The sequence below is a fragment of the Equus caballus genome, chromosome 6 (genome assembly GCF_041296265.1).
Source record: "Equus caballus isolate H_3958 breed thoroughbred chromosome 6, TB-T2T, whole genome shotgun sequence".
Lineage (NCBI taxonomy): Eukaryota > Metazoa > Chordata > Mammalia > Perissodactyla > Equidae > Equus > Equus caballus.
In genome coordinates this window covers 76,555,356-76,581,668 of record NC_091689.1, presented here as the reverse complement: position 1 = coordinate 76,581,668, position 26,313 = coordinate 76,555,356, and the positions used below count along the sequence as shown (strand labels likewise).

Here is a 26,313-nt window from a genome sequence, read left to right as displayed (position 1 = left end):
GCTGAGCACGTTGGGTTGGAAATCACCCCCGCCAGTCAAAACCACAGTGACATGCAACGTCCACACTGTCTTTCCATCTCACTGAGAAACAGCAAGGTGGGGGAGGGAGAAAATACAGCCGGGCTATTATCTACTCACACGCGGCATGGAGGGGAAGGCCACATCCACATAGGGTGCTACCAGGATGGCCATCCCTGCCAGAGGGGAAAAGGCAAAAAAATAGACCTCTTTCTCTATTATCTTTCCTGTTTTTCTGGCTCAGAACTAACACTTTATCTAGCTATCGAGAACATGAAGCCAAGTATGTTTTGGAGCTGAACTGCGATCAGCTGAAAATAGCCCAGAGAAAAAAATTTCAGAATTTTTAACCTTTTAACAGTTTCTTGTTCATGAAATGTGGGTTGCAATTTTACTTGAGACTTTAAAGATGTCAGAGTTACAGAGACTGACAAATACAAGGAGAAGCTTAAATTTTGCATTTCCTCAGTTGGCTGCTACAGCTCTGTTTCCTAACCTGGTGTTCAGTTACACAGGATTATCTTAACTTCTTGGAAATAAAATCAATCTATGGGTACAAAGAGATCTTCAAATCATCTATTTCAATTGCCTGGTCGTATAGATGAGGAAATAATGACGAGAGAGAATGTCCAGGATTAAACAGTTTGTAGCAAATCTAGAAATAGAATCCAAGTCTCCTAACTTTCAGCCCAGGGAACTTTCCACCATACCTCACCCCCCCCCCCCCCCCCATAAGTAGGAAAAGAAGTGAAGTTGGTGAAAATGGAGATTCACAACTTATACAGAAATCTGTTTCATGATCAAATGCCTCATGAACTGAAGTGCAAACAAACGCCTCATAAAAATTTAAAACTCATGTCAAGTGAAACTTTTCCGTAAAGATGGAGTACTGAATATGTGCATTTAGTTCTACCCCTCCTCAAATACTAACACAAACAGATAAAGACAAAGAGCACAGAAGAAGAGATAGTAACACAATTTTGGAAGATGGAGAGAGCAAATGGTCTAACAGCAACTGGCTTAGCCAACTGGAGAAAGCTCAATCCAAAACTAGGACCACCTAGAAGCAACTTCATTTAAATTATAAACCCCCATGAGGCTGAGGGACTGGCAGCACCAGGTTCCTCTGGAAGTAGGGGTGAAGGTGGGGTGGAGAATTGACTGAAAGTCTGTTTAAGAAGTAGTTAGAGCCCCAGATTCTCTCCCTCACTCCTTGAAAATAAGCGATTGCCTCCAAACCCCCACGCCCCACCTAGGAGAAGACTGGAAATGTGTTCTCTGAAAAGAGTCAATAAAAGATCAGTCAATAAAAAAGTCAACAAAAGTCAATAAAAGACTCCAGTCTCTACGTAGCTTTCTGACTAGTCATATTTTCTCTGGGGAATCTGATCAGCTTAAAAAAAAAAAAAAAAAGACCTAAAAATACTATCAGGATACCCTAAACAAAACAAAAAGAAACATCCCAGCCAGGTCACCCTAGAAGGAAGCCCAGAATTGCCAAACCCCGTCCACTATCAAAGAACTTCCAGCCATCTTTTCAGATAGTTAATCTAAAACAAGAGGGAAGAGCAAGAGTTTCCAAATATTAAGGAAAGTATCTAACAGAGAAACAGCAAAGCCACTTGAGGAGAGAGAAAAGAACAGGAAGAAGAAATTTAAAAAAAACAAAGAACAGGGGCCAGCCCCATGGCATAGTGGTTAAGTTCAGCATGCTCTGCTTTGGTGGCCCAGGTTCATGGGTTCAGATCCTGGGCATGGACCTACACTACTCCTCAGCCATGCTGTGGCAGTGGCCCACATATAAAGTGGAGGTGGGCCGGCCCCATGGCCTAGTGGTTAAGTTTGTGTGCTCTGCTTCTGAAGCCCCGGTTTTCACCAGTTCAGGTCCTGGGTGTGGACCTAGCACTGCTCATCAAGCTATAATGAAGCAGCGTCCCACATATCAGAACCAGAAAGACCTACCACGAGAATTTACAACTACGTACCAGGGGACTTTGGGGAGAAGAAGAAAAAGAAGAAAAAAGACTGGCAACAGATATTAGCTAAGGTGCGAATCTTAAAAAAAAAAAAAAGAGTGAAAAAAAAATGTTAAGTGGAGGAACACTGGCACAGATGTTAGCACAGGGCTAATCTTCCTCAAGCAAATAAGAAAGAGGAAGATGAGCGAGAGATGTTAGCTCAGAGCTAATCTTTCTCAGCAAAAAAAAAAAAATGTAATTAAAAAAAGAAAAAGACCAAAACCCCAGCATCTTCAGAGATCTGAGAAAAATACATCCATGAAGTAAGAACAAGATGTTATCAAAGAGAGAAAAAGATTCAGAAAATAAAAAAGAGCTCTTAGAAATTAAAATGATGGCAGATTAAAAGTTCAATAGAAGGCGAGAAAGATACATTTCAGGAAATGTCCAAGAAAGTTGAACAAAAAGACAAAGAGATGGAAAACAGAAGGAGAGTTTCGGGGCCAATTGGGCATAGCCAGTATCCAAATAGTAACAGAGTGTTCATTATCAAAGAAAATGGAGGGGAAGTAATTGCCAAGGAAAGAAGTTTCCAGAACTGAAGGACATTGTTCCCTTTAAAGAAAGGACGGGGTGGGGTGGGAATAAGAGGGATTCCACAGTGAAAAGGCCAACAGAGTTTCTAGTATATTAAATGCAAACAGATTCTCTACACCAAGGTACATCATTATGGAATTTCCAGGAAGAAAGAGTTTCATACAAAGGATTTTAAGTTAGAATGGCAGGAACTTCTCAAGAGCAACTCTGGAAGATAGAGGCTCCAAAATTCTGAGAACAGACAATTTCTACCTTAGAATGATAAACTTAGTCAAGCCATCAATTAAAAGCCAGGGGAGAACAAAGGTATTGTCACACCTGCAAGTCTCAAAAAACCTCTCTTATACCCTTTCTCCATAAGAAACTGGAGCATGTGCTCCACCAAAATGAAGTAGTAAACCAACAAAGAAATAAGTCGTAAGCTCCAAAGATTGACAGCTGCAATACCAGAGAGGCACAAGGAGTCCTCAGGAGGGTGGTGAAGGCAAAACCCTAGCTGTTCGGAAACCAAAGAGCAGCCTAGACAGAGCGAAGATCAGAAAGCTCTGGTAGGAATTTCCCCCAAAAGATGACTGTAATAGATTCTCTAGGTGGTTGACTAATTAAGAGGAGATTACAACTCAAGCAGAGTCTGAGGCTGAATATTCATAAGTACATCAAAAACTAAGAGAAAAAAATCAATATCTGCTGTGTAGTCTTGAGAGGAAAGATAATCAAACTATATTACAGGGCTCTTGTGTGGAAAATATTACACAGTTATAATAAAGTAAACACTGCATATTGATCTTACCAAAATTACAATACAACTACAATTAGGAGGATGGGAAAGTTGTGTGAGAGGGGAGGGGGCAGGGAAAGACGACAGCAAGCTACTCACTTTTACATCAATAGACAACTCCTAAAACTAAAAAATAGATAAGCAACAGTACAAATATGTTCATTAAAGTTATAAAAGTAATTACTAAAAATAATCAGCTAAAGTTGAAAACACTTGCCTCTGGGGAACAGAAAATGAAAGGGGAGATGCTGTTTTTCGTAACAAATCTTATAGTATTATTTCATTTCCTAATTATGTAAACTTTATAAACTAATTATACAAAACTTTGACAAAAACTTTTTCCCTTTTTAGAAAAATGGGGGTGAGGATTCATGTCAAGCATCTCACAACACAACACATATAAACATAAGAATCCCCATTCTGATACCTAGATACAGAAGATGTAACAGTTAACAAGACAGAAAAAGTCCCTTTTTGGGGAACTTATATTCCATAATAAAAACTAAAAGTAAATACTTTTTAAAGAACTGCCTCTGCTTAGTGACAAGAAGGAAGTACATAGGTTGCTATGATAGAGAATAAGAGAGGGAAGTATTTTGGGCAGTGTGGTCACAGGAGGCTCCCTGAGGGGGGATGTTTAAGTTGAGAAGTAAAGGATGAAAAGCATTTGGCCATGCAGGGCTAAAGAAAGAACATTCAAGGAAGGGGAAAAGCAAGCCAATGGTTCTGAAGCAGAAAATATCTTGGTGTGCTCAAGGATGTGATGGAAAGAGGTCAGTGTGACTGGAGGGGAGTGGAGAAATGAGGTTGATGAGGAGGTAGGCACCGTATTACACCGTGCGTGGACTGTAAGCAGTGTGTGGCATCACAGAATGACAGAGCACTCTGCTGTGACCAGAGCAGAAACAACAGACCAGGTATCAGATACTGTTGAGGTCCAGGTAACAAAGCTGGCCCAAGAGAGTAGTAGTGGAGACAGAGAAGACAAATTCAAAATATATTTTGAAGGTAGAACTAAATTACTGGGGGAAGGGGGGGGGCATCAATAAAGGAGAAACCAAGGATGACACCCAGATTTCCAACTTTGGAAACGGGGAGGATGGTGGTACCATTTACTGAGATGGCAAAGACTGGATGTGGAAAGGCAGGTTTGGGTAGACGGGATATAGAAGTGAATCAAGAGTTCCTCCTTAGGCATGAGACGTCCAAAGAGACATCAAGGAGGCAGTAGGATGTAGGGTCTACGGCTCAGGAGAGGCTAGTGTTGAACAAATACACTGGAGAGTCATCAGCTCAATGATGCTATTTAAAGCCCTGGGAATAGATAAGTGCGTAGAGCGAGAAGAGAGCCTAAGTCACACCCTGAAGAATTCTCAACATTCAGAGGTCCCAAAAAGAAGGAAATGCCAGCAAAGGACCAAGGAATGGCTAGTAGGGAAGGGGGAAGCCAAGTTAAGAGGAATTTCAAGAACGGAATGGAGGGGCCACCCAGTGGCACAGCAGTTGGGTTTGTACATTCTGCTTCTGTGGCCCGGGGGTCACCGGTTTGGATCCCAGGTGTGGACCTATGTACCGCTTGGCAAGCCATGCTGTGGCAGGCCTCCCACATATTAAGTAGAGGAAGATGGGCACGGATGTTAGCTCAGAGCTAATCTTCCTAAAAAAAAAAAAAAAAAGAACAGAATGGACAACTGTGCTTAAACCTACTCAGAGATCTAGTTAAGACAGGATAGGAATGTCATCTATTGGAAGCAGCAACACACAGATTTTGAATGACCCTGATACATTTCACAAGAATGATGGAAAAGATGCCAGATTGTAACAGGGTGAAGAGGAAATGAGTAATGAAGAGCTTATAGCACATCTAAGTAACATTTCAGAAATTCTGCCTTAAAAGGGGACATAAAAATGAGGTGAGATGGAGAGGGATGTTAGGGTCTAGAAAGGTGTTTGGTTCTTTAATTTTTGTTGTTGTTTGTTTGGGTTTTTGTTGTTTTTTCGGTTTTTTTTTGAGGAAGATTAGCCCTGAGCTAACTGCTGCCAATCCTCCTCTTTTTACTGAGGAAGACTGGCCCTGAGCTAACATCCATGCCCAGCTTCCTCTACTTTATACGTGGGACACCTACCACAGCATGGCTTTTGCCAAGCAGTGCCATGTCCACACCCGGGATCTGAACTGGTGAACCCCAGGCCGCCGAGAAGCAGAACGTGTGAACTTAACCGCTGCACCACCCGGCTAGCCCCTGGTTCTTTCATTTTTAATATGAGTACCAGAGCATAAATTCACTATTCCTTCGGTAGTTCAAAAAATATTTATTGAGCACCAGAGCAATGTCTTTAGTGAGCTTATGATCTACCAAGGCACAGAGGCAATAAACAAAAACACACAATTTCAGGTGGAAACAAATGCTTTGAAGTCAAATAAAGCAGGTCAAGGGGATAGAGAGTAACAGTGATATTTTTGATAGGTGAGTCAGAGATGCCAGATCCGAGGGGGTGGCATTTGAGGGAGAACTGGATGACGTCAGGAGCAAGGATCCTAGACAGGAAGGGATTGGGAGGTGAAAGGAGATGAGAGCAGGCTGAGAATAGTGTTCCAGGCAGGAGGGCGGTGAGTCAGGGGACAGTGAGAGGCCGGTGTGGCTGGAGCACCTTGAGAGACAGGCCGAGCGGGAAGAAGGAAGAGACGGGGACAGAGAGGCAGAAGGGGCCTACAGTACAACGTGGCTAAGAGTCTGGACTTTATACTGTTTGTAGAGAAACCACTGCAGGCAGTATAAAATTATCAAGCAGAAGAATGACTGTGACTATTGTGTGAACTCAGCCCTGAGGTACATGAGTGGAGGGAGGAAGATGGCTTAGGAAGCGACTGTAGAAGTCCCAGCCAGACGTGGTGGCGCCTGGGCTCGGATTTAGGTGTGGGGGTGGGCAGTCAGGAGCACTTGGATTTGGCATAGATGCTAATGAACGGAATATGAGCAGCGAGAGAAAGGCAAGAATCAAGGAGGACTTCAGGTTTTTGGCTTGGGCAACTGGCTGGAGTCACTGCTGAGATGAGGAACAAGGGAAGAAGTCTAGGTTTAGAAAACAAATCAAGAAGTGGGTTTTGGACGTGCTACATTTGAGACGTCTATTAGATAACCAAGTGGAGAAGTAAACAGGGAACTGAGAAGCAAGGGAGAGATAGGGACTGGAGATAAGTATGTAGAGGTCACCAACACATAGAGGGTATTTAAGGCTCTGGAAATGAATGAGATGACCTAAGGAGTGAGTTGAGATGGGGAAGAGGTCAGAGAACAAAGCTCTCGGCACTCCGAAGTTTAGAAGGCCAGGAAGAGGAAGAGAAGGATCCAGCAGGGGAGCCTGAGGAAAAACCAAGTGAGTTGTGAGCAGAATCAAGATGGAGGAGCGTCACAGAAGGCAAGTAAAGAAAGAATTTCAGGAAGGAGGGAGTGGTCAACTGTGCCCAGTGCTGCTGAGATAAGCATCAGCTCCAGGACAAAGTGCCAAGGGCCTCCGTGACTCCTGATGAATGAACAATGCTCTGAGATAACATTCCTTACCCATAAGTGTACTGGACTACTTCGTTTTTCATCTAGAACACCAACACTCTGTTGCCATGAATGCCTCAGCACATGGCAAGCCCTCCCTCAGGATTCTCCCAGGAAGCAACCCAGGAGATCCCTGTGCCTGTGAAACAGGAACAGCTCTAACAGGTACGCTTAAAAACTGGGGAAGCAGACCACTGCTCACAGAAAAGAGCATCAGACAGGTTACGCCAAGACACAACGAGTCTATAGGTTTCTACATTTTTCCAACTCACAGCCTGTGAGAGGAAAATGGATGAAATCCTTCCTCCCATCTTAGACATCACTGAAACTGCAGAACAGCTGCAGTTTCTGCAACTTCAGACTATTTACCATTTCTAATCCCTTTTTCTCCCACTCTTCTTTGTTCATATTGCAGCATCTGACTTTTTTTTAATCGAGTTTATTGTGGTTTAACAGTAAAAATTTACCCTTGTTAAGTCTGATGCGTTCTGACAAATGTATACAATCATGTAACCTCGACCACAATGAAGATACAGGCTATTCCATCACCCTAAAAAGTGGCCTCTTGCCCCTCTGCAGTCAGTCTCCTCCGCTCACTTCCAGTCTTTGGCAAGCAATGATCTGATTTTTGTCTCTACAGTTTTGCCTTTTCAGGATGTCATATAAACAACACCAAATAGTATGCAGCCTTTTGTGTCTGGCTTCTTTCTTTTAGCATAATGCTTTTTAGATTTATCTATGTTGTTGCCTGAATCAGTAATTTGTTCCTTTTTGCTGCTGAATAGTATTCCGTTGTATGAATGATGAATGTAGCACAGTTTATCCACTCACCAGTTGGTGGACATTCAAGTTGTTTCCAGGTTTTAGCTATTATGAATGAACTTCTATGAACTTTCGCTAAAAGGTCTTAGTGGACACTTTCGTTTCTTTTGGGTCAGTATCTAGGAGTGGGATCCCTGGGCTGTGTACCATCTAGCTTTTGTCCACTAAGAATAGCTAAACCTTTATGGAGCATGAACTTTGCATCACATGATGTTCTAAGCTCTTTATACGCCTTATGTTATTTAATTCTTAAAACAAACAACAATCGAGTTATTGTTGTTCTCATCTTACTGATGAGGAAACTAAGGCACAAAGAGGTCAGGTGATTTGCCTGAGATCACACAGCTAGTGGCTAATAGAGTCAGGATTCTTAAACCCAGGAATCGCATGGCAAGGCACAAATGATCAACCACTTTGCTCTGTTCCCCACTCCAAGTCAAACGCGTGATGTCTGAGAGACATATCACAAAATTCTACCTGACCCTATGTCTTTTGACCAAAAATGGCCATTGCTCACTGCTCCTTTCCTCCCTTGTAAATCATGACAATGAATACACTGGAATCCTCTGAGGGTCACTGCAATAACAACGTGTCATTCTAAAGTCAGAACTTCAGACCATCATGAGAAAATGCTTTTAAGGGTGTCACAGAAGTTTATAAATGTTAACTGTTGGTGTTAAATAACAACTCTAAGGGAAGTTAAAGTCAGTCCGCTTCTACAAGTGTGGCAAATACTCAGTTAATAACAAGTCTCTTCTGGAGACTTCTCCAACCTCATGACATACGACACCATGTTTGGGTGGAAAAATACAAGGACTTTGGAATCAGACAGACCTGGATTCAAATTCTGGATCTGCGCCCTAGCGGACAGATGCATATAACCTCGTCACATGTAAAAATTGGTGTGAATAAGTCCTAATTTGCAAGGAGGTCGTAAAGATTCGACAGTATATCAGACTTAAAACACTGAACACTGTGTCTTACGTAATAAACCCTTCCTTTCTCTCCTCCTCCTTTTCTGGAATGTACTGCTGAGCCTCTGAAATTAGTGTAATAGAAGTTGGTTACTTAGCAAAAACTTATTGGTTTGTTAATTTTTCATCCAAATAGCAGCAAAGGAGAGAATGGGCAGGCAGTTCTTTTTTCTTTTTTAAAGATTTTATTTTTTCCCTTTTTCTCCCCAAAGCCCCCCAGTACATAGTTGTATATTCTTCGTTGTGGGTTCTTCTAGTTGTGGCATGTGGGACGCTGCCTCAGCGTGGTTTGATGAGCAGTGCCATGTCCGCGCCCAGGATTTGAACCAACGAAACACTGGGCTGCCTGCAGCGGAGCGTGCGAACGTAACCACTTGGCCACGGGGCAAGCCCCAGACAGGCGGTTCTTTAAAATTTCATATTTTATCTTAAAACAAAAGTCATGCAAACATTGTACTTTATATTTCACAATATAATTCAAAAATATTTTAATATAAAAATGTTTTACATCTACCTCCAGCTAAATGACTTACCTTTCTCTGAAATTTTTAAGAATATTTGTTCTATGGGGCTGGCCAGGTGGCACAGCAGTTAAGTGCACATGTTCCACTTCTCAGCGGCCTGGGGTTCGCCAGTTCAGATCCCGGGTGCGAACATGGCACCATCTGGCACGCCATGCTGTGGTAGGCGTCCCACGTATAAAGTAAAGGAAAATGGGCATGGATGTTAGCTCAGGGCCAGGCTTCCTCAGCAAAAAGAGGAGGATTGGCGGCAGATGTTAGCTCAGGGCTAATCTTCCTCAAAAAAAAGAAAAAAAAAAAAAGGAATTATTTGTTCTAGGAAGATTTCCCCTGATATACAGTGGCTTCCCTTACACGCTGCCACATCGCCACTTTCCCAATCACACAGCATGAAACTATGAAGTCCTATTAAGACTTGAAAACGATTTCACACACTCTGGTCTTTCTTCTCTCCTTTCTGCAACATCCTAAAACCATCTTAACATCTACCCTACAACTCAGCTCTTGGCTCTAAAAGCTTTAACCCTGAATTCTCCAAACAAAAAAAACAGCTACTTTCTGTCCCCCCCTCTGTGGAGCCCCCTCACCATGTGTAAGCTAGAGACACTGGCTGCAACCTGCTCTCTGAGACAAATCTCTGTTATAGCGACGAGAGTAAACACAAATATTGCGAATCTGGAAATATTTTTCAAATAAAAACAGGACACTGGCCAAGCATGACCTTAAGTAAACTGAGATGACAGAAGATGGATAGTGTTTTTTTTTTAATCAATTGAAAAGATTTTAACGTATTAATCCAGAGAGGCTGAAGGATTTAATTCAGCTGTGCTCACGGAATGTGGCTGCTCAGTTATATATGCAGTACAATAAAGGAAATAATTTAATCCTTAAAACATATTTCCATAAAATAGCATTATTTTCTTCAGCCAACTTTTTGCCTGAGGGTAATGCCACATGCTCCCTTTCACTTATACCACATGCACGTTTCCTTTTTTTAAAGATTTTATTTTTTTTCCTTTTTCTCCCCAAAGCCCCCCAGTACATAGTTGTATATTCTTCGTTGTGGGTCCTTCTAGTTGTGGCATGTGGGACACTGTCTCAGCGTGGTCTGATGAGCAGTGCCATGTCCGTGCCCAGGATTCGAACCAACGAAACACTGGGCCGCCTGCAGCAGAGAGTGCGAACTTAACCACTCAGCCATGGGGCCAGCCCCAATGTCACGTGCACTTCTAAGTATGATATTCAAAAATCCCTGGATGTTGGAAACACCTTGAGCAACACAGAAGGTCACTGAAATCATGTTCCATTGTTTGGTCATCAAAATTTCCTGAAAAACATTTTTCTTTCTTTTTTTTGCCAAAAAAAATCTCTCTCCTGGAAGGGAGGGGTGGGAAGTCCTTGTATGGGACCTTGACCCAAAGTACAGGGGGCTGCAGACAGGTAAGAAGGAACTTTTGCTTTCAGAAGCTATTTTCAGAAGCTGGCATATAGAAATAGATTATTTTTAGCAAGCCCTGTGGACTATTTGATAAATAAAAAATTAGGGAACTTCAACAAATGTTTTGTGGGACTCTACTACATGCCAGCAAGTTGTAGACAGGATAAAGGAGCTATGGGACCTCTCCTCCTGGAGTTGACAGCCCAGGGGAAGGGTAAGTAAAGTTTTAAACACAAAGGAAGGGCATCTTACCCTGACTGGATGGAAGGAGAGCGTGAGGAGTCAGAAAAGGCCTCTTGGAGGCAGGATCATCACCTGAGGGATGAGGAGGCATCAATAAATACAACAGATAAATATACGGGGGCGGTGCTAGGCAGCAAAGAGACGAGTTGGAGGCATCAGACCTGAATCCCAGACCTGCTGCTGCAACAACTAGGATCTGACTGTGAGCGAGCCATTTGACCTCTCTAGTTCTCATTTTTCCTTATCTATGACACAGGGTGGCTAGATTACGTCAGTTGACCTTAACCCTTGCTGTGCATCAGAATCATCTGGGAGCTTTCTAAAAATACTGGGTCCCTCCTCTAGAAATAGGGTTTCAACCGGTGGGGCATCGGTGTTTCTTGAAAAAGCTCTCCAGGCAATGCTAGTCTGCAGCCAAGGCTGAGAACCCCTGGAGGAGATGCTCTCTCAGGTCTGTGGTTCTCAACCCTGAGTGCACAATATCATCCCTGCGAGGGAGCTTTTTTAAAAACCCCAGGGCAGGCTGCATTCCAGACAATTAAACCAGAATCTCTGGGGTGGGACCCAGGCATCAGTATTTTTTAAAGTTCCCAGGCTGATTCCAAGGTCTAGCCAAGGTTGAGAACCACTGTTATAGGCCCTCTTAATACTTCAGTTTCCTATACCAAGCCAATGGGAAAAGGAAGGAAAGAGAAACTCTAAGTTTCTCCCTCTCTCTCTCCCTCACGTCAAATTAAAAAGAGAACAGAATGCCAAAGGCCACCGATGAATTTTAAATGGGGTTGTACCACACTGTAGGGTTGATTTGGGGCATATGCACAACTCATGTTGATGCATGAGAGGTAGAAAATGCCCATTCCAAAATGCTCTCAGTTCTAAAATTAAAATTCAATAGAATATGTCTATAAAATAACTCCATGGTGTGTTCTCTGCAATACTTGGTTAGAATTTGATGTGCATGGTTGACTGTAATATGAACATTACATTCCCTACCACCAAGGTTACTTAAATCCACTTATTAGGCAATGGAGAACTAAACAAACAGTAATTAGAAACACTCCAGACTACCTCTTAAAGCTGTTCCTAAATTATATTTTTCCTGCACCAAAGCCCATACACACAGCATGTCCACAAGCATCACGAAACCAAAGCCTCAGAAATATTCGCATTAATAAGAAAGTAAGTTACCTCTGGGCCTTCACACTGGATTCTGCGGGGACGTAAAGGCTGCCTTAGAAGAGGACTGTTCATTACTGTTATTTCTCACATCTGGGTAAATAAAGCACTGCCCACATGTGGTTAGAAATCCCAGGAGAAAATGAACTCTCCGGGGGTCTGGAAATGAAGAACACCTCTGATAGACCGCCTCATTTCCTGAAATGAGTCAGAAATGCAAGTAATTCTTCAGAAAAGAACATCTGTACTGTGGCACAGCTTATAAAATAATGCCAGATGATACCTGTGGCGAAGAGGCTGGGCCTGGGGAAGGAGGGAGGCCCGAAGGACAGGATGGGGCCTCTGCACTGCGCTTCATCTCAGAGCTGCATCTTAGCTCGGAGGGTCTGCAAATCCAATGAGTAGCAGGCACCCGGGTCTCGGCAGTAAATCTTGATTAGTCAGACTGCTCACATTCCATTAGAAAGCTGGCCCCTCTCCAAAGAGAAGCAGCAGCCAGAAAGGATTCATGTGCCGTCGTGGGCATGGAAACAGCAAATCTTACAAGAAAAACTGTTTTACTTAACTAAAAATAGTCGATGCCTGCTAATGATTCGGAGGGCCTTTCTTCCCGAGGATGGACTGCTGCACAGAGATGACCTGAGGCCGCCAAGGGAAGCCCCTCCTTGCACATCAGGCAGGAAGGAGAGGCACTGGCAGATGGTCAGGTACCGGAGGCTAAGAAAGACTGAAACACCTTTCACAACAACTCTAAAGAGGACCAATAAACAGGAAGGTGAAAAGCAGAGGCTGTCTTCACCAAAATTGGGGGCTACTTATTTTTGTTAGGGGGGTTGTCACTATTCTTTCCATCATGAGTATTAAAAGGAATGCAACTCCATTGAAGGGAAGGGGAGGAGGGGACCCCGAAACAACCTAAATGCCCACTAACTGGCGACTAGTTAAATTAAAATCTGGTACACACACACAATGGAATACTACGTAGCCATTTAAAAGAAGGCCAATACGGAGCACAAGCCGATACAGAAAGATCTGTATTCTATAATAAGACATGAAGACATGAAACAAATGCACCTGGTCTCTGTATGGTAAACATTGTGTAAATGTACTGAAAGAAGTTGCCTTCCTGTAGGAGTAGAGGGTTAGCAGAGCATTATTTTTCCTTTTACATCCTTCAATACAGTACGAACTATCTTTTCATGTACTTATACCCTCCCCTTTTCAATAATAGGCATTAAATAGGTGAATGGCTATTTTGGGGTTCTTCTTTATATTGGTCTTTCTGTTCACAATTTAAAACAAATGAATGTTATTTTAAACAGATGTTATAGGCTGAATTGAGTCTCCTAAAAATAATATATTGAAGCCCTAACTCCCAATACCTCAGAATGTGACTATGTTTGGAAACGGGGCCTTTAAAGAGGCGATGAAGTTAAAATGAGGTCTTTGGAATGGGCCCGAATCTGATCTGACTGGTGTCCTTATAAAAAGAGGAAATACGGACATGCAAAGAGACGCCAGGGATGCACACACACAAAACAGACCATGCGAGGACACAGAGAAAGTGGCATCTGCAAGCCAGGAAGAGAGGCCTCCGAAGAAACCAAAGGTGCGAACACCTTGACCTTCGATTTCCAGCCTCCAGAATCCTGAGAAAATAAATTCCTGTTGCTTAAGCCACCCAGTCGGCAGGTGTTTTGTTCCAGCAGGCCTTGCAAACTAATACCACATATAAATAAATACACAGATGCAATTCAACTAACAACACAGACAGGCACAGAAAAAGTCTTCAATGGGTCCAAACCCCATCATGTCCGTTGTAATACAGATGGCTTCATGCGACATGTGAAGAAACTGGGGCTCATGGTGCTTCTGACTAAGTCAGGATCACCCCATTAAGTGACTTGAGCCAAGACTAGAATATGTTTCCTACCTCCTGATTCAGGACTCCTTCTGCTCATACCACTTATCTTTTATGGTAATTTAAAGAAATCCCACAACTGGAAGGACTAGAGCCCAAGATATTTTATTTATTAGTGTCTTTCTAAGGCTTGGCTTATATTCAAAAGGCTTTCTCCCTGTGCTGATAACTAATGAAGATGAAGGTGTCACAGTAATATTAATTCAATCCAAAAAAAAAAGACTTGGCACCAGGGTTTTAAAAAATCCACGAAAACAAACCATATTTGTGTGCCAACCTAATTTTTTATACTTTAATACACGTGGTCTCAGACCACAATGGAATATATTAAAAGTATGGTAGTCCAAGGCTAAAGCTTATTTATGAAAATTTTATAGATTTTTACAAATTAATCAATACTCTCTTTAAAAATTAGAGTTTAGAGTTCAGAGATATAGTAAAACCACAGACTTTGCCTCTCGAGTCTATAACCTAGAAGTGGGTTAAGACCCAGGCACGTGAAAAGAAGATCAAAACTTGAAGATAAATACTTGGTACAGTCAGTCCAGGCTGCATTCAGAGGACGGGGGAATCACTTTTGCCTTGACTGGATGGAGAAAGTTTCACCAAGCACAAGAGCTCTAAACCAATCTGGGACTAGATACACAAAGGTTAAGGAGAAGTGATTTATGTCCAGGTCAGTCTTGCCACTGAGTACAAAGTTATGAAGGCAAGAACTATCTACCTAAAATCCTAACACAGTGCCTGCAAATTGTAGGCATTTGCCAATGTCGGAGCAGGGGAAACAGGTGGAGAGGACACAGCACGTTCACCTTAGGGTAGGTCTGAGGTGCAGGTTCTTGTAAGGAGGTTGTGGGCTATCAGGTTAAAGAAGTTGGGCCAACCTGCACCTATACTGAACTTTGGGCTTTATCCCTATGCAGTGTGGAGTCTTTGAAGGCGTTTCTGAAGGAGAATGTTATAAACCACAGGGATGGGACCAGCAGTGATGTGCAGAATGGACTAGAGCTGGTAGGGAAATGACAAGAAATCAATCAATCAAGAGGCATCGGGAGGTCAATCAGGTGATCAGTTGGGAAAGGTCTCAGCTTCTAAATCTGTAAAATGGGCATCATACTGCCTATCTTCATGGGGATCTTATGAATACTAAATGGGATTTAATACATGGCCTGATAGTAAGCACTTAAGAAATATAATAGCTATCATCATTATCATTATTATTATTTCACACTGAAAGATACAGAAGAAAATGAGTACAAGAACAAGGGAGAGGTATAGAGCCAGGGTATGTCTCCTTGGGCTCTCCTCAAGCCCCTTAACAGAGAATGGGAATGGCTATCCATCTTCTGAGGAAGTGAAGTGCGCTGTATTTATTCCTTAGTGCTATGGAACTTAATACTGATTCAGTAGACCCAACACAGGAGGAACAGATGTCTCAAGTCATCTTTAAAATCAAGACACCCCAAAATGAATTTTTAAGTTGCTTTTGTATAAAAGTAACTCTTCAGGCTAACGCCAATCAGTTTTGAAACACTACATTAATGGACTAAGCTATAAACCCAGGAAGACCATTTTCATCATGAAAATGCCAATGCTTTTTTAATTAAGGATGGAATTGCCAACACAAAAGACTTAAGATAAATGAGGAGTCATTCCTCTCTCTCATAAATGAAAGGACCTGGTAACTCTGTGAATTATTTTGAGATACTGATGACCAGAAATTGTTTGGAATCTAAGCCACAGGATTTTCTAACTGCATCATAATTACTTCACGTTGGGGCTGACAGCCTCAGACCAAATCTGGTGCTCTGCCTTTTTAAGTTGCTTTTTCTAATTATTATCGGGGGACCCATGGTCCCACACTTAAAGTCCTTACGTAGAAATGAAGCTCTCCTGAAAATAAATTTGGCCTTAGAAGCAAGAGTTACTACACATAAAGTATACACACATTTACACAAATATATACATGTGTACTCACGGTAAAGCTTTACCAACTAACCCTTATTTTCTATCAGCCATCATGAAATTAACACAGCAGAGATCTGTGCTGATTCCTATTAATTCCTATTCTCAACATGAATGACCTATTTAAAAATTGTTTACTCTGTGGTCCAAGACAAGGTTCCCACATTTACCACATCACAGGAGCGTGTATTACTTCTTAAAATTAACAAAAAGCAAAATCCAACAAAACTACCGAAAGGGACTAACACAAAGGGAGCAGAGGGGGCAAAATAAGACAACTGGTAACATTTGCCAGAGTCAACAGAAACTTTCCAATCAACAATGAGGCCAAGATGGAGAGACAGTCAGCAGTCAAATTAGTAGGCTAAGGACCAGCACAGAAGAAAGCTTGCAAACACACCAGCACGCAAAATCACCCCCATGATGACTGTCGATAGACATCAGCCAGCATGTATATGAATTTAACGCTGAAAATGCATAACATCTTTGAAGGAAACAGCAGAGAACAAAATCAGGAATTAAAAAGTGGGAAGAAGAAAACAATTCCTGTGAGAAGAACAAAGGCTAAGACGACTTGGGGCGGACAATGGGATGAGCGCCAGATAAACGAAGAGACACGAGCTTTCAGTCCTCTTCTACATCTCCCCAACTGCCTTCCTTCAGAACGCTGCTTGACTTTTCGAAGCCTCAGAATCTTCCTCTGTAGTCAGAACAGGGAAGAGTATATGATACCCAAAGGTCTCTCCCAGCTCTGATAATAGACGAGGAGTTTCTGTTAAGATGATAAACAGATACTGTTTTTTTTTATAGGCTACTTTTATTTCACAACGGACTTCAAGTTCACGAGTCTGGAATTTCACAGAAGGGAGCCAAGCAAGCTCTGTCAGCACGCACATGGAGCACAGCCCTAAAGCATGAGTCAGACCAAGGCCTCTGAAATGAGTACAAAGAGCTGGACAGTTCGCATGTTAGCTGTGACATAACGTCAACCTCAGCCACGATCCCCTTGCCTCTGCCCTCCCTAACTCTTCCCAGTTGGATACACTGAGGTCTCAGCCCCAACTCTTCACACAATCCTGCCAAAGGCAAGTTAGATGCACGTTTATAAAAAGTTAGTAATAGGCAATGGAAATGTCTGGTGGCAGCTCCTAACCTTGAGAGCAGCACAGTGAGTAATAATAACCAGCGTTCTAAAAGAACTCCTCTTACTGCCCTGTTACAATGAGTCGTCCAACAGTTCCACTTTTTAAAATCTTCATAAAATAATCTGAAATGTGAATATTTATAGCAACAAATATCTCAATATTATTTAGAACAGCCCAAAATATCTGATACACACTAGATCTGCAATAATCAAGGAATGATTATGTAAATTACACCTCAAGTTCAGTTCTCCTATATGCTCCCATGGCCCCTGTGCTTACCACCCTCTACAGGACTCAAACTGCCCGCTTATGGCCGTTTCCTCCACCAGATTTAAGGTCCTGGAGGGCAAAAAGCACGTTTTCTTCACTACCTTAGCCATCAAGTCCATCTCAGAGTAAGCACAAAATAAGCATCTGTTGAATGTTTGCTAGAAAACACTTTCAAGTAAATTCTATATGGTAGAATACTATTTAGCCATTAAATGTGGTTTGAGAAGTATTTTAAAGTAGAGGGAATACTGTTGATGAGAAAGGTCTGGAGGTAGATAGGGATGATGGTTGTACCACATGGTGAATGTACTTAAAGCCACTCAATTGTACACCTGAAAATGGGTAAAATGGTAAATTACATTATGCATATTTTATGACAATGTAAAAAAATCAAATAAATATTAGAGAATGCTTATTAGGCAAGTTAAGTGAAAAGGCAGGAGGCTGTATGTCTAAACCATACAAAATTACATGTGCATTTTTAAAAGGCTAGAAAGAAGCACACTAAGGTATTTGTGTTTGGTTTATCTTTGGGCAGTAGCATGATAGGTGATTTTTGTTTTATTTGCCATTTTCAGTGTTTTCCAAAATTTCTACAACAGCCCAGTATAACGGTTACCATCAGAAAAAGACAGCCCAGCAGCTATCAGGGACAGGAAGGTCTGGTTCCAGCAAGTTTAACCTAGATGGGAATCACTCACCTTGCTCTGATCCTCGGTGTACTTGTACACTGCACACCACCAGTGCTGGCCTTCACTGTGAAGACAGCCCAAAGGCATGCCATTTGAGTCAAAATTTTATCAGTACTATACTGAAAAGTATTTTTCTTCTTTTTTCTTTTGTTATGCCAGAGAGCACACATTACAGATTTGCTGCTCCAAAAATATGCTTTGTCCAGCCTAAGAAGCTGCAATAGATGGTTGTTTTGTACATGCAATGCCAAACTGCATCAAACACACAGCTGTTGGCAGAGATGAAGGCTTTCAGGACCCGTGATGGGCCAGTCAGGAAGGCTTCAGAGAGAATGAGGCATCCAGACGGCCTCAGTAAATGTTAGAGTCATCATATTTACGGATAAATTGGAAGAAAGGCCTTTGGAGTCACACAGACTCAGGACTGAAGTAACATATAACATAGACCTAGGACTGTCACCTATGCTTGTCCTCGAGTGCCCCTGGCCTCAATTTCCCCACAAATAAGTGGACATAATAATACCTACCCTGTGGGTATTAAATGGGATGTCTGCAAATCAGAGATGTAGGAAAACCCAGAGCCTGCTGTCAGATGCTCAATCAATATCACTAGTTTCCTTCCCTCTCCATCTGTACACCAAGTGTGGCTAATCTGAGAAAGCACCGGGGTAAATGATTTGAATGTTAAAAATGGCCAACTACCTATAACTAATAAAACTAATATGATAGAAGTATAGGAAGATATTTGCAACAATCTTCTAATTCACCCCATCAATTCAGAAACCCTCATGATACCATTCCAAACAATTTTCCTGTTCTTTGTTTCTCAGGAAAAGGAAAAGATTAATCATTATCTTCTGAGCAGTATTTTATACACCTGAAATCATGACACCACCCTTCTCTTCTGCAACATTCCCATTGTTAAGTCTTTATTTTATGGCTCCTCTGAGCCCACTGCAAGCTTCCCCCGCCCATTCTGTTAGCTGGGGATCCTCGAATGCCTTTGAGCAGGAGCCTAATTCATGCATCCCAGTGTTGAGCTTTGAAAAATAGATACAACTAATCATTATGCTTCTGAAGGTTACTTGACTTTGGGCAACGGATTGGGGTGTTTGTGTGTTCCTAAAACGAATCCGAGTGTGACCCACAGTGCCCTCCACGTCCGCTCCCACACCCTTTGTCCTCCGCTTTGCCTTATTGGTTACCAAATTGTGTAGCAAGCTGATCGTGTCCGAGATCGCATCAGATTCAACACGGCACCAAATCCCTCCACTCAGCAGAGCAACTCCTATCTCTGCAGTCCATCTGCTCCCTCCCTTCACTAGCTCTTTCACTCCAGTCCCTCCCTGGGCAAAGGAGAATGGAAATCTTCAGCTGTATGGGGTTTGCTTTGTGCAGGCTCAACTCCGAACTCCACCGTCTCTCAGGCTAGAAAGCTCGAGTTCACTCTTTCAACCCACATGTACTGAGCCCCGCCCTAAATCCTGGGCATTCAAAAATGAGCCAGTCCTGCCTTATGGAAGAAAAGAATATCAACAATTACACCACAGTGCAATACGTTCTAGAACAAAGGTTATGTACAGGTATTATTACAGCTGCACAGAGGGACAGAGGAGGGGGACACTGGATCTGCTTGGGCAGGATTCTCAGAGTTGGATAATTCACACATCTCTTTATCGGCCGCTGAGGAATGAATGAGCTGACCCAGTGTCCCTGAAGGGTTAATGCTGTTGCAGACTTTTCATGCAGTCGTTTAATACCACTGCCACTGAATTGCTTTGGTTGCTGTATTTGCTTTCTTGCTCTCCTCACACCTTCACCTCCTTACTTTATTTTCAGAATAAAACATATGATGCTTCCATTCTCTCCCCAGTCTTTCAACCCCATGATGTTTCCTGCCCTGGAGAGCTGCTTTGACTATCAGGGAAAGAACACTGTAACAGCTTAGCTGGAGCAAACAAAGAGACAGGAATGAGCCTGCTTGCTGAAAGGAGCTGGACAAGCGTGTGTGGAGCCATTACCAGAAGGGCCCATTGTGACCAGGCCCTCAGTGGCTCCAGCAGGTGACTAACTGCCCTGTGGATGCGATGCCCAGGTGCACCCCACCAGCTGCAGCGAGGGACTGTTCATCTTCAAATCATTTTTTATCCTCTGCCTCTCACCTCACTCATTTCTATTGAAATGACAAACTGACAAAAGAGTGGTTTTTAACCTTTCATGGGCCATGCAACTCTGGGGACATCTGATGAAATGCAAGGATCCTCTCCCCAGAACAATTCTTAGAAGCAAATAAACATAAAATATTGTATACACACTGTCGGTGGGAATGCAAACTGGTACAGCCACTATCGAAAACAGTATGATGATTTCTCAGAAAATTAAAAATAGAAATACCATAAGACCCAGCCATCCCACTACTGGGTATCTATCCAAAGAACTTGAAATCAGCAATTCCAAAAGTCCCATACACCCCTATGTTCATTGCAGCATTATTTACAATAGCCAAGACATGGAAGCAACCTAAGTGCCCATCAACTGATGACTGGATAAAGAAGATATGGTGTATATATATAATGGAATACTATTCAGCCATAAAAAAGGATAAAATCGTCCCATTCACAACATGGACAGACCTTGAGGGTATTATGTTAAGTGAAATAAGCCAGATAGAGAAGGACAATCTCTGTATGACTCCACTCATAAGTGGAAGTGAAACACGTAGACAAAGAGAACAGATTACTGGTTACCAGGGGAAAGAGGGGTTGGGAGGTGAGCACAAAGGGTGAAGTGGTGCACCTACAACACGACTGACAAACAATAAGGTACAACTGAAATTTCATGAGGTTGTAAACTATCATAATCTCAATAAAAAGTTAAAAATATATATATATTGTATACAATTTCTGGGGATTCACAAACCCCTGAAGCCCATATGCAGACACCAGGAGGGGGCATACTGTTTAGGCGGAATATTTTTGAGCTTCTACCATGTGCCATGCACCAGGGCAACGCCACCTCAAATTCAACTCGTCACCATTCTGAAGGTTGGACCATTCTCCCACACCCTGCCTGGAACACTCGTCCCCACGTTATCTGCCCAGGAAACACCTGTTCAGCAGCACATCGTCTCTTGAATGAAAACATTCAGAACCATTTACCCTAATTCACCCACTCCCCCCAAAAGGACCAACTGTGCCCTTCTTTCTGTTCTCCTACGCTCTGCAAGCACTTGTATCTGAGATCCTACAATGTTTAGTACCTTCATGTATTCACATGCCCTTTTCCTTCTGCTAGATTAGAAAAAGCCTGAGGGCAGGCACTGTAACTTTATCATCTTTTATTTCCAGCTTCTAGAGAAGTCCTTATTCTGGAGAAAAACATTCCATTAAGGGAAATAGACACAAAATCGGACCGTTTTAACAAAGGGATCTTAATGCTCAACCTGATGAGTGATTTTAAGCGAAATCTTCAGAGGAGGAGCAGCAATAAACTAGACAACCTTAGGAGCGGACATTACAGGCAGAGGGGACAGCAAGGCATGCAGGAAGGAACCAGTGTGTGCAAGGAATAAAGAAATTCAGGATTCCCGGTGACTCTTTAAAACGGTAGGCAGGAGTTGTACGAGATGAGACCAAAGTACAGAGGGATGAGGTTAAGGGCACTGAATGAGGTGCAAGGGAGCTTGCATTTTATCGCGTAAAGGCGAGAAGTCACTGAAAGACTATTTTTTTCTTTCCTACTTAAAAAGTAATAAATGATAATTATAGAAAATGGAGAAAAGGCACAAACAAGTGACAAGAGATTTTCATAGTGAGGTATATGAGGTAACCATTCAGGTTCAAAACTGATTCGGCTTGAACTAAGCAACCTGACCTACGGCCTATCAAACACACATTGTACAAGTGCTTAACCACTGAAGTAAAGAATGCACTCCCTCGAGATATTCTAGAACACATACTCCCCTCCTACACCTACTGGTAACGCCCTATTGGTAACACCCGGATTAGTCCCTTTCCTGACATCTCGGTCATGTTGATCTGCTAATTTGAAACTGAACAGCTCTTTGAAACTCTGATGAAAATGTATCCTGAGTGTGTTTAATGTATATTCTTGTTAGAAAAAGACATAAGACTATACTGAAACCCATGCTTCTTCAGAACACCTTCTAATGCCTTGGTGGGTTATAATCCTCACTCTGGCTCATAATAAACTCACCCCAATTTTGATTCACAGATTGGTTACCGATTATTTGCGTCGACACAATAAAACAAATTTATAACCCCACCACATAGAGACAACTACTATTACAATTCTTTCATCTTTACCTATTACACATACATGCACGTATGTGTGTGTGACTACGATTTTCATGTTACTTTGACTCTGCTAACAGTTATTAAGCATTCGTTAGATACCAGACATTGTGCTAAATGCACAACATGCATTCTGTCATTATGTCAACTTAATCCTCACAACAATTCTTAGAGGTAGTTACTATTGTAATGCCATTTTAAAGAGGAAGACATCGGGGCCCGGTGGCACAGCGGTTAGGTTCGCACATTCCACTTCAGCGGCCTGGGGTTCGCTGGTTCAGATCCCAGGTGTGGACCTACACACCACTTGTTAAGCCATGCTGTGGCAGGCATCCCACATATAAAGTAGAGGAAGATGGGCACGATTGTTAGCTCAGGGCTGATCTTCCCCCAGCAAAAAGAGGAGGATTGCCGGCAGATGTTAGCTCAGGGCTAATCTTCCTAAAAAAAAAATAATAAAAAAATAATTAAAGAATTAGAAAAAAAAAAAGAGGAAGACATTGCGAAGGGTGAGGAGAAACCGTGCAAGACCACACAGCTATTATGTAGTGGAGCGGAGATTCAACACCAAGTTTTCTTACGGCAAAGACCATACTCTTTCACTTCAATTTTTCTTATTTATTCTCATTCATTTAATTTATACAAGTGAATCATTTTATGCAATTTTCTCAGGAAATTCCCTTGGGATCTTGATTAGCATTGTAATAAACTGAAAGAATAAACCTGGAAAGTATGAACACTTTACTGTGTCGTCTTTCCATACAGGCAGCACAGAAAATGCCTCTGGCATTTAGTTCAATCTTTTTACAGTGTTGGTAAGGTCTGCAGTTTTCTTCACTGAAGGCTTGTAAGTTCAGGAGGATGACAGGTTCTTAATCTGGCAACAGTATGAAGAAGGATGGATTTGAGAAGACAAGATGGGAAGGCTGAAATGCAAACTAAGGAATATGGTCGCAGTCCAGGGGAGACACACTAAAGCCTAGGACCCAGGCAGGGATACTGGGGATGGAAGGAGGGCATGGACTCAGAAGGCAGAATTTAAAGGACTGGATGTGGAGAAAAAGCAGCAGCAGGGTGGTGTGAGGAGAGTGAGGAGGTAGGGAAGACTGGACGGGGGATGCCATTCATTGAGAGAGATGCATTTTTCAGTGTGTAGGGGGGATATTAAGTTCAACTGCAAACGTTAAATCACTGAACGCATTCTGAGTGCCTCCTGTGTGCCAGGTTCCTTGCCAAGTGCTGGGGAGTCAGCGTCAGACCAGACTGAGGAGGTCACAGGCAGGTGGAGTGGGGGTAACAGAGTGATTGAGAAAGGAGAAAGCACAGAGGGGGCTGCATTCTGCTGGAGATGGCCTGGAGGGGCATCTGAAGTCCAAGAAAAGGCCAGAACCTATAAACTGCAAGTGTGAGTGAGAATGCCCTCAGGAAACACGTACAGCAGAGCAAGAACAGAAGTGGACTGAGGTTGGCGGTCTAAGCGACACCAGTGGTTTAAGTGGAGCAGGGGACCGAGAAGGTACCGTCAGATGCAGGAGAAGGGCCAAAGGGCCCACATCACAGAAGCCAAGACAGCAGTGGAAGGAAAACCATCGGGACCATACTGCCCTTGGACTTCTCAGCAAGAATGATTTTTTTTTCATCATTCAAAGGCCACTCAGTCGATTTTAAACATTAAACAAAATTCCATAAAAAGTCCATGATGAGGGTAAGAATTTACATCTCCTGGCTGCCTCTCAGAGCTTTATCCATCAGCCATATGGAGCTGATGATTAATATTCAGTAGGAAGTGAATTTATAATCATGTGCCTGCCATTCAAATGTGAAAAGAAATGTTTTCTGCTCAGTACACCCAATAATACATTAATATATCTCCAGTTTAAAATACATTTATGAATAATTTTGTACATTTTATAAATTTCCTGGCAAGAAGGATAATAGAACAATCTATTTTCACTGCTACATAAAACAAAAAAGAGGAATGAAAGGTTCAGTTAATCAAGGAATTTAATATGCTTTATAATAAATATCAAACAGTCATTACTTCAGCGATACAAAGGGTGGCAGAGGTCAAAAGATGATTATAATAGCAAGAGTTTGTGCCCATATTTATTCTCTGTCCGCTGCTTACATTTGCATAAGAAGTTTCCTCTATTCATGAATTTTTTTAACCACGTTAGAATGCTAGAAATAAAATTTATTTTTCCTGATTTATATATGGGCAGTAATAAGAAGATTTTGTAATGATTAACAGTAATAACAATCTAATAAATGGAAAACACTAGCTCTTCCAAGGTACCAAAGCATCAACAGACACACAGATATGAAAGCAAATTACCTTCACTGCTTCGGGTAAATGTGGCTTAGAAAGCTAGGAAAGAACCAGAATCTGAAACGATTACTGTGATGGTGTTTGATAAAGCCAAGAAAGGCAAAATACTGTGAATTCATCTTTTATCATCTTTATCAACAGTACATACACATGTGTATGTGTACACACATGCACACTCAAATTGACTGCATCCTGACCATAAGAAGAGATGCGCTCACTTCAAGATTACAGTAGAGGGACCTGCGCCAGGAGATGCATGATCCGCCCATCTAGGAGGAGCTGATGGAGCCATCATTTCCCCTCCTGATCACCACCCAGAACTTGGAGTCAAAACTAGTAGAGACTATAATTTAATAAAACTGTAATTTAACAAAATGAAAATGACTTTGGAACAATTATTCCTAAATTGAGGAGAATTCTATGATTCCCTGATGATTCCTTTAGGAAAAATATCCAAGGAGCAATGTCCATTATGGCCTCCTCCAGCAACATGTCTGCTTCCATTGGAGGAAAGAATTCCAGCGAAGAGAGAGAATACAGCAATGATGGCTAATCCCGAAGCAGTCAAAGACGACCAAGATTAAGGGCTTCTAAGATGATAAACAATAAATACCAGAACAATGAAAGTGGGGAAGCAAGGAGAGAGGAAAGGGATAAATGGATAAATGACAGAAAATAAGACGCTATAAAATTAAGAACAATCTCACAAACAGGAATGAAATTTGATGGAGTTTGATCATCTGGACATACAAAAACTATGGTGACAATTTTTTCGCGTTTACAATGTAAGAGACATTTACTTACATATGGCAAATTTATGTAAAAAACTAGCTTATTCTCAATTATAAAATATGCAAGGAAGTTAAAAATTTGATGACTCAAATCTTGATCAAGGTTACTTTAAAATGTGATTATTTCATGGCTTTGGCATTCAGACAAAAATATATAATATCGGGCCGGCCCGGTGGCGCAGCAGTAAAGTTCACACATTCCACTTCAGCGGCTGGGTTTGCAGGTTTGGATCCCGGGTGCGGACATGGCACCACTTGGCAAGCCATGCTGTGGTAGGTGTCCCACATATAAAGTAGAGGGAAATGGGCACGGATGTTAGCCCTGGGCCAGTCCTCCTCAGCAAAAAGAGGAGGATTGGCAGGAGATGTTAGTTCAGGGCTAATCTTCCTAAAATATATATATATATATGAAATAAGATAACAGAACCAGGAAACTTTGCTTTTATGCATTCAAATATATTGAGTTTGTTTATAGAAGAAATTGGCTATAAGGCATATTCTCACTTCATTTTCAACTGATAGGTCTCACCTTATGTATTAGTAATCTTGGGAAATTCCCACAATTCATTTAATCACATGCGTATCTAGTGAAAAAAGTTAAATGCCACCATTTTATGTTCACTCTACCAAAGTGTGATTAATATTCGAGTATCCAAACAAAAAAACCCCAAATTATTGAAACTAAGCTGTAATTATTATTTTCCAAAAACAAACTTAAAATGTGACAATCAAGAGTTGGTTCTATAAGCACAAGCAGTTGTTAGCATCTATGATACCTTCAACAGACTTGCCCAGCCCCACGCAGCCCTGT

General features: G+C 41.9%; 1 protein-coding gene across 8 annotated transcripts in view; it reads right to left on the bottom strand.

Moving 5' to 3' along the window:
- ANO6 (anoctamin 6) overlaps positions 1–26,313 on the bottom strand; it is a 187,854-nt gene that overhangs the window by 134,973 nt on the left and 26,568 nt on the right. For 2 of the 8 annotated variants that reach the window (XM_023643421.2, XM_070271285.1), the window contains exon 2: positions 10,910–10,972. The exons of 5 other annotated variants lie outside the window; for them this stretch is intronic. In XM_023643421.2, the coding sequence (XP_023499189.1) occupies positions 10,910–10,972 (63 nt within the window). Of the gene's footprint in view, positions 1–10,909; positions 10,973–12,088; positions 12,275–26,313 lie in introns of all 8 variants that reach the window. One more of the 8 variants, XM_023643423.2, reaches the window with a different exon arrangement.